The sequence below is a fragment of the Benincasa hispida genome, chromosome 4 (assembly GCF_027475165.1).
Source record: "Benincasa hispida cultivar pf3 chromosome 4, pf3_genome.v1.1, whole genome shotgun sequence".
Classification (NCBI taxonomy): domain Eukaryota; kingdom Viridiplantae; phylum Streptophyta; class Magnoliopsida; order Cucurbitales; family Cucurbitaceae; genus Benincasa; species Benincasa hispida.
In genome coordinates this window covers 52,472,793-52,491,091 of record NC_143481.1, presented here as the reverse complement: position 1 = coordinate 52,491,091, position 18,299 = coordinate 52,472,793, and the positions used below count along the sequence as shown (strand labels likewise).

The window sequence follows — 18,299 nt, the reverse complement described above, 5'->3', positions numbered from 1 at the left end:
TGTACCAAAGTTCGTCCATACAGGTACAAAATACCTTTCCTGTGTTGATAAGTATGTTTTGACCCCAAGTTCGTCCAAATTTGGAATTGGAGCACATTTACACAAGTAGAAACCCCAAGTTCATCTTTTTCGTTCTTTGTCTTGACCATTTGTGCCATAGTTTGTCCACATAGTACAAAACTCCTTTCCAGGATTCATAAGTACTTTTTGATCTAAACATCGTCAAAATTTGGACTTGAAGAACATTTCGAAGTAGGAACCAAAAGTTCGTCTTTTTCATTCTCTGTCTTTACCTTTAGGGCGAAAGTTCGTCCATGCAGGTACAAAACTTCTTTCCAGGGTTCATAAGTACCGTTTAAACCCAATTTTGTCCAAATTTGGACTTGAAGCTCATTTCGACTTGTAGAAACCCAAAGTTCGTCCACAAAGGTACAAAACTCATTTCAAGTGTTCATAAGTACCTTTTGAACACATTATCATCCAAATTTGGACTTGGAGCACATTTCAATAAGTAAAACCCCAAAGTTCGACCTTTTTGGATTCTGTCAGGATGTTTTGTGCCAAAGTTTGTCCACATCGGTACGGACGTCTTTCCATGGTTCATAAGTACCTTTTGAACCAAACATCGTCCAAATTTGGACTTGGACCATATTTCGCCAAATAGAAACCCAAAGTTCGTCCCTTTCATTCTCTGTCTTGACCATTTGTGCCATAGTTCATCCACAAAGGTATACAACTCCTTTCCAGGGTTCATAAGTACCTTTGAACCAAACATCGTCCAAATTAGGACTTGAAAAACATTTCGACAAGTAGAAACTCAAAGTTTGTCCTTTTCAAACTCTGTCTTGACCTTTTGTGCTAAAGTTCGTCCACAAAGTTACAAACTTCTTTCCAAGGTTCATAAGTACCTTCTGAACAAGACTTCGTCGAAATGTGGACCTGAAGCACATTTCGAATATTAGAAACCCATAGTTCCTCCTTTTCGTTCCCTGTCTTGACCTTTTGTGCCATAATTTGCCCACATAGGTACAAAACTCTTTTTTAGGGTTCATAATTACCTTTTGAACCAAACATCGTCCAAATTTGGACTTGGAGCATATTTTGACAAGTAGAAACCTAAAATTCGTCCTTTTCAAATTCTATCATGATGTTTTGTGCCTATGTTTGTCCACTCCGATACAAAACGCCTTTACAGGGTTCATAAGTACCTTTTGAACCAAACTTCATCCAAATTTGGACTTGAAGAACTTTTCGACAAGTAGGAATCCAAAGTTTTGACTCTTTCAAACTCTGTCTTGATCTTTGTACCAAAGTTTATCCACACATGTACAAAACACCTTTCCTATGTTCATAAGTACCTTTTGAACCCAAGTTCGTCAAAATTTGGAATTTGAGCACATTTCAACAAATAGAAACCCAAAGTTCGTCCTTTTCGTTCTCTGTCTTGACCATTTGTGCCATAGTTCGTCCACAAAGGTACAAAATGATAAGTGCCCGTGATGTTTGTTGGATGCAAAGCTAGAGGTCCTTCTAGAATCCTTGCAAATACTCACAAAGAAAGCTACTTAGATCGAACTTAGAATCTATGATGGTCACTCTTAGATCCTAAGACAACTCACTCCAGCATTAACTTGATCAAGACTGATCCAATGAATTGATTTAAATATCAAATCTAAAGCAAGATTTGAAAGAAAAAGACAACATCAAAGGGTTGAATAAGCACAAGCTGTTTATTATCGATAATCTGAGCTTTGAAGAAAATTACAAACATTTTATAGGCCAAATGGTCATGGATAGACCAAGAAACTAAAAAGTCATTCAAATACAATTAATTGCAAATTGTAGAAGATAACACCTAGAAATTTGAAACTTAATTGTTTATTAAATTATAAGTCAAAATGCAAAACTAAGAATGTAGAAAGTCTTCAAATTGCCTTAAATATCTCCTCTGAAGGTGGCAAAGTAGATATGCACGTTTGACAAGATTTGACATCACATTTCCCCATGCAGTGCACACTTGACAGCATTTTCTTCACAAAATCTGAACACTTTTTTTTACCACCATGTCATCTTCCAAACTATAGGACTTTTCCTGTGTCATCTTCATGTCATTCTCTTCTTGACTCATCGAACTAACATTATATAAAACATTGGTCTCAAAATTATTTGCCGGTTCTTGTGAATTTGCTAGTTTTTGAAGATGTAGTGTGAATGCCTCTTGAATCTTCTTTGTCTTACTTCTTGTAATTGGTTCTTTAGGTACATGCAATGGTTCAATGGTTGAATTCACATCATCCCCCCTTTCTTTAAAAGGATTTGTCCTCAAGTCAAGGTCTTCATTCCCTACATTAAAAGGAGTCCAAATCAGCCACATTGAAAGTAGAACTTACGTTGTACTCACCTCGAAGATCCAATTTGTAGGCATTATCATTGATTTGCTCTATCACTTGAAATAGACCATCTTCTCTTAGTTAAAGTTAGACATCCTTTTATCTGAAACCTTTCCTTTCATAGATGAACCCAAACCCAATCACCGGGGTTAAAAATCATTTTCTTTCTCCCTTTGTTCATGCTATTAACAAGCTTTTGATTCTTCTTTTCAAACATTTCTTTGACTTCTTTATGCAAATTTTTTATGTATTCTGCTCTTGAAATAGCTGCATCACTGGTAAACATATTAGGTGGCAAGGGTGACAAATCTAACAGAGTTAATGGATTAAAGCCATACAAAACCTCAAAAGGTGAACAATGAGTGGCGCTATGTATTGCTCTATTGTAAGCAAACTCTACAAAAGGTAGAGTATCCTCCCAAGACTTGAGATTTTTAGACATTAATGACCTAAGCAAAGTTCCCAATGTTCTATTAACCACCTCAGTTTTCCCATCAGTTTGTGGGTGACAAGTTGTAGAAAACAAATGCTTAGTTCCCAATTTACCCCACAAAACTTTCCAAAAATGACTTAAAAATTTTGCATCTCTATCACTAACAATGGTCTTAGGAATTCCATGCATCTAACCACTTCCCTAAAGAAAAGATTAGCTACGTTAGTAGCATCATCTGTTTTATTACATGGTATGAAATGTGCCATTTTACTAAACCTATCAACCCACAAAAATGCTATCATGATGTCCCCTAGTCTTTGGTAGTCCTAAAACAAAATCCATGCTAATGTCAACCCAAGGTTCACTAGAAACATCTAAAGGTGTGTAAAAACCATGTGGTTGTGTCTTAGACTTAGCCTCCTTACATTTGAAACATTGTTTGCACACTTTATTCACATCCTTTCTCATTTTCAACCAATAAAAATGTTCAGCCAACATGTTATATGTTTTAAATTCCTCAAAATGCCTCATTAATCCTCCCTCATGAGCTTCCTTCACAAGCAACTCTCGAATGGAACACTTAGGAATACAAAGTTTTCCTTTCCTAAAAAGCATTCCATCAAACACAATATAATCATGCATGTTTTTTCCTTCTAAACATTGAATATACACATCAATTCAGATGTCTCTACTTTGTACAAATCAATCATGTGTTTAAAACCAAGAATTTTTGTACTAAGGGAAGAAAACAATCCATACCTTCTTGATAATGCATCAGCCACCACATTATCCTTACCTTTCTTGTAATGAATGACATATGGATATGTCTCAATGAACTCTACCCATTTAGCATGCCTCTTATTCAACTTTGTTTGGCTTTTGAGGTGCTTCAAGCTTTCATAATCCGTGTGGATGACAAACTCTTTTGGCCACAAGTAATGTTGCCAAACTTGCAAAGTCCTTACAAGTGCATGTAATTCCTTATCATATGTGGGGTAGCTAAGTTGTGCTTCATTTAGCTTCTCACTAAAGAACATGACTGGTCTCTTTTTTCTTACATCAAAACAGCTTCAATCCCTATACCACTTGCATCACATTCAATTTCAAAAGATTGGTCAAAGTTAGATAAAGCAAGATAAGGTGCATTAGTCAATTTATCTTTCAATTTATTGAATGCATTTTCTTGCTTTTCTTTCCATTTAAATTTCACATCATGCCTTGAATGGCTTAAAGAATAGCCATATTAGTATCTTGTACTTGTGATACTCCTTCACCCTGTGACATTTTAAAGTTAGTAATAAAAGGTCCTTACCACACTTCTCACCAAAGAACACTCGTGTTTATCACTCAAGGGTAGGCTTTTGGTACTAGGTCAAAGATGTAAGGGTTGCCTTATATTTTTGGTGCATTCTCACTAAAAGTTTGATAAAAACCAATTCAAAATGATCAACTCTCACAAGCTAAGACTAGAGTAACTAAACTTAGGCTAAAAATAAAACAAATCAAGATTTTTTTTTTCAAATGAATGACAAGAAACTTTCATGTGTTTTGGATATTTGATTTCTTTTCTTCTTTTTTTTCTACTGTTTTTTTCTCTCTTTTTTTTTTTTTTTTGCTGATTTTTTTTTCTTGCTGACTTTTTTTTTCCTTTATGATCCAAGAGCTGATTTGAAGAAATTTTCAAGACAAGTTGCAATATGTCTTGTTACAAGATGTAAGAAATTGCTATGGAGAAAAAAATTGAAATAAAGTAAAGATAACACCTCTAAAGTCGGCCAAGAACGATGAACAAATGCTCTCATACCAAATGATAAGCGCCCGCGATGCTTGTTGGATGCAAAGCTAGATGTTCTTCAAGGATCCTTGCAAACACTCACAAAGAAAGCTACTTAGATCGAACTTAGAATCTATGATGATCATTCTTAGATCCTAAGACAACTCACTCCAGCATTAGCTTGATTAAGACTAATCCAATGAATTGATTTAAATATCAAATCTAAAGCAAGATTTGAAAGAAAAAGACACCACCAAATAGTTGAATAAGCACAAGCTTTTTACTATCGATAATCTAAGTTTTGAAGAACATTACAAACCATTTTATAGGCCAAATGGTCATGGATAGACCAAGAAACTAAAAACTCATTCAAATACAATTAATTGCAAATTGTAGAAAATAACACCTAGAAACTTGAAACTTAATTGGTTACTAAATTATAAGTCAAAACGCAAAACTAGGAATGTAGAAAGTCTTCAAATTGCCTTAAATATCTTCTCTAGAAGGCAGTAAAGTAGTTATGCACATTTGACAAGGTTTGACATCACATTTCTCTATGCTTCCCCATGCAGTGCACACTTGACAACATTTTCTTCACAAAATCTGCACACTTTTTTTTACCATCATGTCATCTTCTAAACTATAGAACTTTTCCTATACCATCTTCATGTCATTCTCTTCTTGACTCATCGAACTAACATTGTATAAAACTTTGGTCTCAAAATTATTTTTCGGTTCTTCTGAATTTGCGTTTTTGAAGATGTAGTGTGAATGCCTCTTGAATTTTTTTTGCCTTGCTTCTTGTAATTGGTTCTTTAGGTACATGCAATGGTTCAATGGTTGAATTCATATCACTGACTCTGGGTCTTGAATAAGGGGCCTCACCGTCTCATTGGAAGAAGGACTTGGTTTGTTGATCGGATCACAAACCAATTGTTCATTAGAGAATCAGTTGAACTTAAGGAACAAGAGGTAATCTCGGGGGTAAAATAGATATTTTACCCTACCATTATTACGAACAACTTGTGCAGGGTTAACTTACTAATCATGATTATATCGAATGGACATAATATATCTACAGTGAAGGGAGTGCAACTATGGTGATATGAATTCTACCATTGAAACATTGCATGTACCTAAAGGACCAATGAAAAGAAGCAAGGCAAATAAAATTCAAGAGGCATTCACACTACATCTTCAAAAAACTAGCAAATTCACAAGAACCGACAAATAATTTTGAGACCAAAGTTTTATATAATGTTAGTTCAATGAGTCAAAAAGAGAATGGCATGAAGATGACATGGGAAAATTCCTATAGTTTGAAAGATGACAGGGTAGTAAAAAAAAAATATGCAGATTTTGTGAAGAAAATGTTGTTAAGTGTGTACTACATGGGGAAATGTGATGTCAAACCTTGTCAAACGTGCATACCTACTTTGTTGCCTTCTAGAGGAGATATTTAAGGCAATTTGAAGACCTTCTACATTCCTAATTTTGCATTTTGACTTATAATTTAGTATCAATTAAGTTTCAAGTTTCTAGGTGTTATTTTCTACAATTTATAATTAATTGTATTTGAATGACTTTTGAGTTTCTTGATCTATCCACGACTATTTGGCCTATAAAATGGCTTGTAATGTTCTTTAAAACTCAGATTATTGATAGTAAAAAGCTTGTGCTTATTCTCAACCCTTTGGTGTTGTCTTTTTCTTTCAAATTTTGCTTTAGATTTGATATTTAAATCAATTCATTGGATTAGTCTTGATCAAGCTAATTCTGGAGTGAGTTGTCTTAGGATCTAAGAGTGACCATCATAGATTCTAAGTTCGATCTAAGTAGCTTTCTTTGTAAGTGTTTGCAAGGATCCTAGAAGGACCTCTAGCTTTGCATCTAACAAGCATCACGGGCGCTTATCATATGGATTTTAGTGGAGTGACCCATTAGTTAACAAATGGGGACTAATTCGGTGTAAAGAGTTAAGCCAATTAATCTCGGATCGTTGAAGCCCTTGATCTGTAGGTCCACGAGGTCCCCCTACTAGCTCATAAATGGATTATCCTTAGAATAGCGTGATAAGTTAATTTGAAATGTTCAAATGAGAATTAAAGGAATTAGTAATTATATGTGATATAATTACACATTTAATTTTGGATTTGGAATTGGAATTGGAGAATTAATTAATATTTAAATATGATTTAAATATTAAATTCATGAATAGGGATTCGTGTTGGTGCATTTTGTGTAAAATTAATTGAATATTTGATATTAAATTAATTAAGAATTAATTAAATTGTCTAATTATTTATTTATCATTAATTTTATAGAAAATTAATTTATAAAGTTAATTTTATAAAATTAATAAAGTTAAAATTTATTTTGGAAATCATTTTGAAATTGGAAAAAGATTGGAAAACACAAAATGGAAAAGTGGGACATTTTCACATTCTCAATATACTAGCTCACTCAATTCTCACATGATTCTTGATTCAAGCTTCCAAATATGAGGTGCTCTTCTGCAATCTTCTCCTTTGCATGATGTTCTTGCAACAAATAGGGAAGATTATACTGAGAATCGGGCATGCAAATTGTATGAACTTGCTGAAGTTTTTGATGAAAACTTGTGAGGTTGAAGAAGGTGTTCTTCAAGTTTCAGTAGTGAGATTCTTCTCTAAATTCCCTTCATTCAAACTTATTTTGAGTCCCACAACTCAATCTAAGGCTCCAAGAGAATAGTAGGGAAGACCTTGAGCTAGTTCACAAGAAGATTTGGAGAAGATTTGCAGTTGAATTCGAGATTCAAGAAGTTTTACAAAGGTATGACTTGAAATCCTCTTATTATTGTATGGACATGCCTTATTTATAACCAAAATTAATGAATTAGAATGGTTATTGATTTTTGTTACTTCCGTTGCATGCTAATATACTCTACATCCTTATCAATAATTTCTAACATCCAATGATCTCCTCTAGTGGAAAAATTTTGTATTCTTCATTTAAATGCAAAATATAATTTAATTGATCCAACATCATTCTCTCTTTTAACTTTAATTTAAAAATGTTATATTTTAGATTCATAGTTTTTTAGAATGAAAAGACCAAACTCCATTCTCTACCCCATTCTCATTATTTTTTACACACAGTAACCTTAAAATCGATATCTCGATGAAATTATTTGGTTAAAAGAAATGGAATTGAGGTGGGAGATGATTGATGAGAGTAAACCCTAATATGACTAAGTAGTAGTGATTTTGGATGAAGAAAAAGATGACTGGGTGAAAAACAACGATTTCCATCTTATTTGATGTGACTCAACCTGTCTCGATCTTGTTCGGGTCAAAATTGAACTAGGTTGGATCGATCATGTATTGACTATATAGAACCGACTCGATAGTTCGGTTAGATTTTTTGGAAACCTAACTCAGCCCAATCCGACCTATTTAAACCCTTAATTTAAATGAAATTTTAAATAATAAAATGAATTTATTTCAACAACAAAAGTAAATTATATTAGGATATATTGTTCCGAAATAAGTAATATAGTCGTGAGTTAAAATTATTAAAAATTTATACAGCACGATAGAAATGCTATCAGAGTTTATACAGCAAAATAGAAATGCTATCAGAGTTTACTACAGTAACTATAATAATAAGAAAATACTAAATAACATTATGATAGCATAAGAAGCTAGAAGTATTGTATTATATCGTTTAAAAAATGCTATTTTTAAATATAACAAAACGTCATTTTCTATCAATGATAGACATTGATGAACACTGATTGACATATTTTTTGGCAGGTTTCTATATTTAAAAGCAACCCTATAAGTTAAAGATAGTACATCTGTTTATCTATATAAACATTCATAGTTTTAATTAAAAAAAGATTAAAGAATATATAAAATGATTTTATACCAATGTATTAATCTATACCTTCATCTTTTATTATAACATTCACTATACCTCTACGAAAACATTATAAAAAGTTCAAACTTTTAATAATATGAATTGTCAAGAACTTTTGAAAAATGCTATAAAAAGTCCATATCAAAACTTTTTTTTTTTTTTTTAGCTATCGTACACGCCTCCAAAGTAAAGATATAAATATGTACATGCTTTTGTATGGTTTGATCAATAAGATAATTTGTTTTCTTACCATTTCTAAAAGAAGCATGTGAAAAAGGGAAAATTAATATAGCATTAATAACACAATTTGAAAGTAAAACAAAAGCTACAAGAACATAAACAATTTGTTGATAGAAATAGATAATCAAATCTAATATAGAACAGTGTACAAAGCTGGGAGAGGAGAAATGCAATAAAGATAGCTATGATGGTTGTATGAATTTTCCTACCCATTTTCTCTCTTCCCAACAAAACATCCTAATTTCCTTCAGCCTAGTGGCTTTCAACAGGTGCAATATAAATAATGCCTAGAATAATGACTATTCGAAAAATAAAATGCTATATCTTGTAAACTTTTAGATAATGATTCATTAGGAAGAAGATAATTAAAAGCCGAAATTCATGGAAGCACACAAAAATCTGGTTCGAAAAAAAAAACAAACGATGTACCTATATTCAACGGTAGATTCAGTATGGGCCTAGAGCTCGCTCTAGCCCCCTCAATTTAATGTTCTCTATATATATATATAACTGGTATTATATCAAAAGCAGTAGTTAGTTCCCTAGGCCTAAGTTCAATTCTCACTCATGACATTTATTTTTATTAAATTATATAAATTCTCCCATTAATAAAATTTATAGATCCGCCACTGCCTCTACTGTCATAGGAGAAGATGTGGTCCTATACCTTCTCTAATTTCAAAGAAAGAATGATAAGAAAAATTTTGTGAAAGGAAAGAATGTGAAATAGGGTATCGAGCAGTTTAAAGATGTCAGTGTGCTTTTCTAAAATATTTCGCCCTCGTACATTAATGAATAGTAAATTTTGTAAATTTCTTAATAGCATTTTTATTAAAGTTTTATGAACAAAAGCTATAAAAAAAAAAATCATATTTGTTGTAGTAAATTGATGGGAATAGTAGCCGTTACTTATTTGTTGGATTGATTCTCTTGTTCATAGCCATTCAAGTGTAGTTGTGAGGCTTTTATCATTTTTCACCCTCACTTGATTTCGTATTGCTTTGTTGTTTTTTGTTTATTTTCTGGGCTATTGTAATCATTTTTCGTCACTTGTCTTATTTTGATTACAAATTTGTCTCTTTCTTTGCTTCGCAATGAAATTTATTATAAATTCCCAACCCACAAACGTTGTATAAACCTTGTATTATGTAATACACTCACCTCTCCACCTCTCCGGCTCCATCATTTTAATCCACAAATTTGAATTGAATCAACCAAGTTATACTAACCTCTCAAAAGTGGGCTAAATATGGAACAAAAAAGAGGAAAAAATGACTAAAAATTATAAGAGAAGAAATAAACTCAACACATGATTACATAGGATTGAATCACTAAATAGTCTAATTAAGCCAAAAAGTAAAAAAAAAAAAAAAAAAAAAAGGGTTCATATGAAGTGAACTACATAGCAAAGGTTGGTATACAAAAAGGGAAAAGATGGATATGTATTAAGAGAGATGGGAATAGAATGACTAATCAATTCTCTAAATGAATGTGAAAGTAGCGTTGCATTGAAGAATGAAATGCTAGATATAATGTGTTTAGACTTGAAGAGTGTAAAAAATAGTGAGCAGAAAAAGAAAATTAATAGTCATAATCATCCATTCGTCGAGAGTTTCCAAGATCATCTCTCATGTTCATACTGGAACGTTGAACCAAAGTTACCAAAGCTTGAACCACTTCGGACATTGGAGGCCTAAATTCAGGCTCTGATTGAACGCAAAGGGCGATTATATCTGCAAATCTAGACACTGACTTTGGGGGATATAAGCCTCGCAATGCAGGATCTACCATTTTGTCCAATGCATCTATGTCATGTAGTTGTGGTGTTGCCCATCTCACTAGACATTGTTCCACTTTTGGCTTACCCCTATGACCATAACATTCAAAACCAAACCAATCAAATTCATTTTCATCTACTTTCAATTTTGTGTCTAATACATCTCTAGTCTTTAGCGAATATTTATCTCTGTTTTTTATTTTTTGAAAATTAATCTTATGATTACCATTTCAACCTATGAATAATTTTTTATCTGGTTATCTATTACTCTCTCGACTTGTTCTCGAAATTCAAGCCAAAGTTTCAAAAACTAAGGACCTGTTTAGTAACTATCTAGGTCCTGTTTGGTAACCATTTGGTTTTTAGTTTTTGTTTTTGAAAATTAAGCTTATTTCATCTACATTCCTTAGAGTGATTTGCGTCTTTCTTAACTACAATGGTTAAATTCTTAACCAAATTCTAAAAATAAAAACTACTTTTTGAAAACTATTTTTTTTAATTCTTAAATTTTTGCTTGGTTTTTTAAACCATTGATGAAAGGTAGATAATAATGGCAGAAATTGGGAGGAGGAAGTAGTATTTATAGGCTTATTTTTCAAAAACAAAAACAAAAAATAAAATGGTTACGAAACGGGAACTTAGATTTTGGCTTTTAGTTTTTGAATATTAAGCCTGCAAATCCTCTTCCACCTTAAATGTATTGCTTTCTTATCTAGTTTTTATTCATGTCTTAAAAAATCAAGCCAAATTTTGAAAATTAGGAAAAATAGTTTCCAAACAATATATACATATTTTTTAATTTGGTTAATAATTCAACTCTTTTACTAAAAAAAAGATGCAAGTCATTATAAGAAAATGTAAAGAAATAGACTTAATTTTAAAAAAACGAAATGGTTATCAAATGAGGCTTAAACAATTAAAAGTTCAAAAACTTAACAATAATTATCTTTTTTTAAAAATAACATGGAAAGTTTAAGGCCCCATCTAGTAAAACACTCATAAACAAAAATGAAAATTTACCGATATTTTTAAAAACCAAGTCAAAATTCAAAAACTAAAAAAAAAAAAGTTTTTAAAACTTGTTTTTATTTTTAGAATTGTACTACGCAAATCAGGGTAAGAAATTGAAAGTAAATAAACTCAATTCTAAAAAACCAAAAACAAAAACAAAAATGGTTACCAAACAAGACCTTAATCACGTACTAAAATGATTTTTAAAGCATAATATGGATTTACAAGGCACAACCCTAAAAATTTAGAGATGAAACTTGTAATTTAAGACAAGACGAATAGAGTAAAACATACGAGTCATAAGGCATCCGCCCCGTCAACAATTCCAACATCACCACTCCCAAACTGTAAATGTCACTCTTCATTGTATAAGTTGAACCCTTTGTGCATTCTGGAGCATCATATCCACCTCCAGGGTTTTGGTTTCTATTCTGAAATTAATCAAATCAACAAAATTGTTTAATTTCAAACACCATGTTCTTTACTAATTCAGTTTCCTGCTTCAACTTTACTTCTATATTTATATTATAAATGAATCAATTTATATTAATCATAGAAAAGATTGGGTAAAATATGATGAAGGAATTATATTATCAATATGTAAGATGAAGCTTAGAAATGATAAATCTAATTTTATAGTAGCACAGTGTATTTTGTATGGACAGCAAACCTTATAAAATGTCGCCAAACCATAGTCTGAGAGACGAGGATTAAGTTCGGCATCGAGCAATATATTAGAGGACTTGATATTCATATGAATTATGGATGGTGAGCAAACTTCGTGAAGATACCTGAAAACAAAAATTTATAAGTTTAATTAATCCTTTTAACTTATGAAATTTTAATAAAGTTGCTAAGACCCGTTTGATAATCAATTTGGTTTTGTTTTTGTTTTTGAAAATTAAACCGACAGAGGTTACTTTCACCTCGAAATTTCTTCTTTTGTTATTTCCTTTTTACCGATAGTTTAAAAAACCAAACCAAAACTTGAAAACTTTTTTTGTCTCAGGAATTTGACTAAGAATTCAAATCATTATAAGAAATTGAGAGAAAATTGGCTTAATTTTCAGAAAAACAAAATGGTTACTAAACAAGCTTAAAATTTTTGTGTTTGATAGGTTTCTAATTTTTAAATTTATTTGGTAGTTCGTAATGAGCTGGGTTTAAAAGTTTATAGAGGTTAAACTCAAATATTCAAGTGAATATTTTTTAAAGGTTGAAACTTATAAACTACTTTGGAAGTTTATGGATCTACTTTAACGATTTTTAGAAGGGTTAGCTTTACTTAATCTCATAAATCTCTTTCTTTAAAAAAAACAATTCATTTGAAAAAAAAAAATACTTGCAATATGAAAAATTTTTATTAGACAACCGTTTGAACTGCACAAAGATAGGTGCATCTCAGATAATACCTAAATTTTTTTTTCATTTTACTTCTGTTTAATTACTCAAAATTAATTTAATATCTGATTTTATATTTTCAATTTTCAGTTCAAACATAGGGTTAAAAGGAAAGGATATAGGTAGGTAGTATAGAAAAAGCACATACTCAAGAGCTCTTGCAGTCCCCAAAGCGATTCTGACTCTAGTGTTCCAAGTGAGTGGTTTACTGAAGTCATCAGACATATGAAGAAACCCATGAAGTGAACCATTCATGAAAAATTCATAAACCAGCAAATGATGTCCCTGCTCTGAACAGAACCCAACCACTTCTGTAATGTTTGTATGATGAAGCTTTGAAATGATAGAAACTACATCACAAAACTCTTCTGTTCTCCTCCCTTGAAAAACTGATGAATCAATCTTTTTCACTGCCAGAACCTAATTACAAAACACCCATCATTCATGCATATATATATATAGCTTAAGTTTGCAAATGACACGTGTAACTTAAGTTGCATCTAAGTATGTCTCGAATCAAAATTACCTTTCCATCTCCATACTTGGCCTTATAAACACGTCCGATAGTACCCTCACCAAGAAGGCGAGCTGGAGCAAAATTAGCAGTGGCAGTTTGCAAATCAAGCAATGAATAAGAAATGGCACGAAAGGAAGTGCTTCTTCTGGAATTAAGACGGTTTGCAAACTGATTATCACTGAAGGACTGAACAGGATCAGAAGGAGCTGGTGGTGGTCTAACAACACTGAGACCTTTTATGTCAACAGAGGCATCTGAATTGAAGGACTTTCTATCAATCCCATTATTATTAGTATCATTGTTGTGCAAATTAGCCTTTGAGAGTTCTTGGGATGTGAGTGGAGTGAAGGATCTGTGTTGGCTTGTGTCCTCATCAAGATAATGGGAAGGAGGCCTTCTCCTCCTTCTTGATGTCAATCCAATCACCATTGCTATTACTGCTAAAACTCCCATTGCTATTCCTGCTATTACTAACCCACTTTTCACTGGCGATTTGTTGTTCAATTCGTCCTTGTTCGACTTCTTGCTCGCCGGAGACACCGTCCCTGGTGGTGGAGGTGGTGCTGGTCCAGATGACCAAGAATTTCCTACATATCTTCACAAATATATACATTACATTGGAAAATATTTTATGCATGGTTAAATCACATGAAAATTAATATTAATTAGATAGGAAATAACATTACAAGGGTTTGAAAATACCATGCTCATGAGTAAATTTCGATTTAATATTATATCATCTAAGATAGATTGGTAACTTCCGTAAACCGTTGGAATAACAAAATCAATTATTAGAATTGATGGATTTTCAAAGAAATCCTAACTAAATCCTATAATAGTTTATGGAACTCTTTGAATTGACTAGAGGAAAAATGATTTTTTTTTTAAAAAAAAAAAAAGTCATTTTTATTTAAGCCCTTTTGATAAATACGGTTTAAAATAAACTTGAAAGTGTTTTAAAGGCTATTTTAAATTGTTTCGGAACACTTCAATTGTTTCCAAAATGACTTCTTTTTAAATTAAACATTTGAAAAATTAAACCAAACACACCCTAAGTAAATTGATTCGCTTAAGAAAGTTTAGGGGTTTAATAATAAATTAAACTACAAATCTCACACAATGTTTATCTAATGAAAAATATAAACTTATATTACAAAAGTTTAGAAGCTAAATTGATACAATTCCTCGGGTTATAAATTGACATTTTTTCAAAAAAAAATATATATGCTTACTCCAAGTTATCTATATCTTCAAGACTCTCAGGTATCCATCCAGTAAATTTGTTATTTGCAACATTCCTACAGCCAAAAACATTAAGAAATTAATTATTGAAGGCTTCTGAATGAATTAAGAAAGGGTTTAAACAGAGACCATGCATCTTAGAGTTTGGGTCTACTTACAAATCATCAAGAGGAAGGTCAGCAAGAACATTGATTGAACCTGAAAATTTATTATCTTGTATATGCCTACAAAAATGAATTAAAATAATGTTAAAATTATTGATAAAAATGAACTCAACTAATCTTAGCCTAGGAATCTTAATTAATTGTTTCTCACAATACTGTAAGGCTTGTAAGTTTCTTAAAACTCTGAGGTAAGTTGCCTGAAATTGAGTTGTATGAGAGATCCCTGCAAAATAAACATTAAACTCTCATTGATTAGTTAATGTAAAACATTCATGAATCATAATGTTGCATATTTTCTTTTGAATGAGTCTGATGGCCTGTGAGTTGGTTTTTACGAGCATTATTCCCAACTAAGGCCACGTTTACAACAGTTGAAAGACAATCCATTAATAGTAATGTAAAAAGTGGTCCCAGTTGATTATTTTTGTTGTTGTTTACTACTTTCTGTAAACGTAATGAGATGTGGGGTCTGCCTTAAAATTTGTAATTGGATTGTGTAATTTAATCTGATTGTGATTGAAAATTACATAGGGCTCACTACCTTTACCCTTAGCATTATCGTTACCGTTATAGATGTAGTTACTATAACAGTATGAAAATGCAAACTTTAGCGTTATTGTTACCATTACTGTTAGGGTCAAGCATTAACAGTAAAATATGACAGATTCATAATTCTAATGCGATCAAAAGCAATCCAATTATGTTTATGATTCAAGCCTATTATGATTCACCCATCAATGAAATCTAATTACACCAATTTTCATGACAGTTTGGTAAACGTGGCCTAAATTTACCAAAAAAATTAGACTAGTAGCCATTTTAAAAATAAATATATCTCGATCACTTGCCAAAAATTACTTGAAAATCACCACGTGATTGGTCCATAACCATTTCAAGTCATTTTAGATTACCAAAATTTATGATGTGTTTGGAATATATTATCAAGTGTTTGATTTAAAAAATAAGTTATTTTGAAATAAATTTAAATGTTTGGCAACCACTCAAAATAACCTTTAAAACACTTTTAAATGTATTTTAAATAATTTTTATTTAAAGGGTTTAAATAAAAATGAGTTTTTTAAAAAATAAGAAAATACTTTTTTCTCTAGTCAATCAAAACATTCTTAGCTTATTAAATGAAAGTGATTATTTTCATAGGAAAATTGATTAATTTTGGTAACTCAATCTTAAACATATCCTTAATAATAATACATTGAAGGACGTTAAGAAAGGTGAAATCCATGTTTGAGATATTTTGAGCAACTTGTCTATGAATTTTCACGTTTCTAAAATTTTTTTTTAAAAAAATACCTAATAAATTTTAAACTTTCAATTTTATTCTGAGTAGGTCTCTTGCATATTCGATATTATATATATATATATATATATATATAAATGTTATACGTAAAATTAAAATTTGTACTCAATATATTTATGTTTTTTTATGAAAAAAAGAATCAAATAGATCTAACAACTAAAAGTTTTTAGAATTGAACTAAGCTCGAGTCGATAAATTACACTTCATATAAATAGTAAATGGCACATAGGAATGAAAGCAAGCAATGGAGCAATAATGATAATAACTGATTGAATTGATTAAGGATGTTTGCAAATATTGCCAATGGAGGAAGAAAATAGAGAAGAATATAGAGTTTGAAGACATGAGACTTACAGCCTTTTGAGTTTAGAAAGCTTGCCAAACATGTCACTTAATTGGTTGCTAAGCTTGTTATGACCAAGATTTCTGCAGGCAACAAACAAATAAACCCCCCAACATATAACTCGTATAAGATGTGGCAAATATATATATACAACTTAAAACATAGTACTTTTATACTCACAAGAATTGAAGATCAGCCATCTGAGAAATGGAATAAGGCACACTACCAGTGAAGCTGTTCTCAGAAAGATCGCTACATAAATGGAAAAACATGTCAATAACCCATTGAAAAAATAGAAACCGATAGAAACGGTATTAGGGGATTATTAGGGTATTAAGGGCATAATAGAAATTAGATAGGGAGAGGGAAATGGAGGAGGTAAGCAAAGGGCTTGAGAGTCATCTCAAGATTGGGAGGGTCTAAGTACCTCGAACACTTGTTTATCTTGTATTTCTGTTACCTTTTTATATTTCAATAACGTATGATTAGAAGATATAAGACTACTCCTCTCATTATCAATTAGTTTTGATATGAAATCTTATATTTATCTAATATAGTATTAGAGCCCGTGAACGAACATTCAATCTGAAAAATGGGTTTCAACCCAAAAAGGTACTTTCTTAATGGGGCATGTTGAGAACACCACATTGAAAAGACGGGAATACCTCAAAATTTTATAGGATTCATGAGCTATTGCCAAATGATTTTGAGATAGATAGAACTTAATGCTTATTTAATAGGATTCATTTTTAAATATGTGAAATGTTTAAACACTTAGAAAGTCAACCTAAAAAGAAAGGATATGGAAACAAGCACTTACATGTGAACTGCATTAGGGGGAAGTTGATATGGGATATCGCCATTGAGGTTGTTCTTGCTCAAATCACTGTACTATCACAAGTAAGAGCATGCATATTACCTTAAATTGATGTTGATTAATTAACAAAAACATGTTTAGAACAGTAATAATAAGTAGGTCTCACAAGTAGGTGACAGATGCCAAATTTGAAAGTTGGTAACCCATCGTTCCACTAAGTCCAAAGTCTGATAAACTTCTGTAAGATATCAAAAACACCAAATTTTAACCTTTTTCCAAGTTAATAAAAAATTAACCAAAGTAACTTAATTTCAAGAAAAATAAGAGAAGGAAATTTAGAAATTACATTTCAGTGACGGACGATCCTGAGCATTGGATCCCTTCCCAAGAATCCCCACATGGATCACCGCCACTTGACCCCCAACCAGAAAGTTGTGAAGGTGAATTTAAACTGCTAAACATCACATTCAATGCAGAAACTGCGCAACATATTGCAATAATATTTCAATGGTAAATAATTTATTTCATTTTCCGATATAGCGTAATTCAATTGGTTAAAATATAAGAAAGAGTAATCTTAACATAATTTTTTTTCGAAGATGAAACTATAAAACTTTTACGAACAGAAACAAATTAAACAAGAAAAAAAAATCCATCTCCTCTATTGCATTAGAAGGTAAGAAATTGTGAAAATATTAATATAAGGAATGAGAATGAAATTGAAAAGAAGAAAAAAGAAATTGGACACGACGGGTTACCGTCTGGCGCTTTGGTTTTGGAAAAAACTCCGACGAAATGGATGAAGATCTGGATAATCCAGAAAACAAGAGCGGTGAGGTTCATATTTTGAGAAAGAAGATAACCAAAAAAGGGGTAATTGGGAATTGAAGCATTCAATTATGGAGAATTTTGGAAGAGAAATCATCAGCAGCCACTGGAAAACGAGCTCTTCAAAGTTAAATTAGGCAT

At 31.6% G+C, this 18,299-nt stretch overlaps 1 protein-coding gene across 1 annotated transcript; it reads right to left on the bottom strand.

The window, feature by feature from the left end:
• Positions 1–10,058: 10,058 nt before the first annotated feature.
• Positions 10,059–18,299, bottom strand: SRF5 (STRUBBELIG-receptor family 5). The gene is made up of 14 exons (XM_039030339.2): positions 18,089–18,299; positions 17,677–17,809; positions 17,497–17,568; positions 17,334–17,399; positions 16,694–16,765; positions 16,525–16,596; positions 15,004–15,075; positions 14,847–14,912; positions 14,679–14,744; positions 13,456–14,041; positions 13,078–13,349; positions 12,199–12,319; positions 11,823–11,959; positions 10,059–10,607 (listed from the first exon to the last, which is right to left on the bottom strand). The coding sequence occupies exons 1-14, from the start codon at positions 18,171–18,173 to the stop codon at positions 10,322–10,324; spliced, it is 2,106 nt and encodes a 701-aa protein (XP_038886267.1). The 5' UTR covers positions 18,174–18,299; the 3' UTR covers positions 10,059–10,321.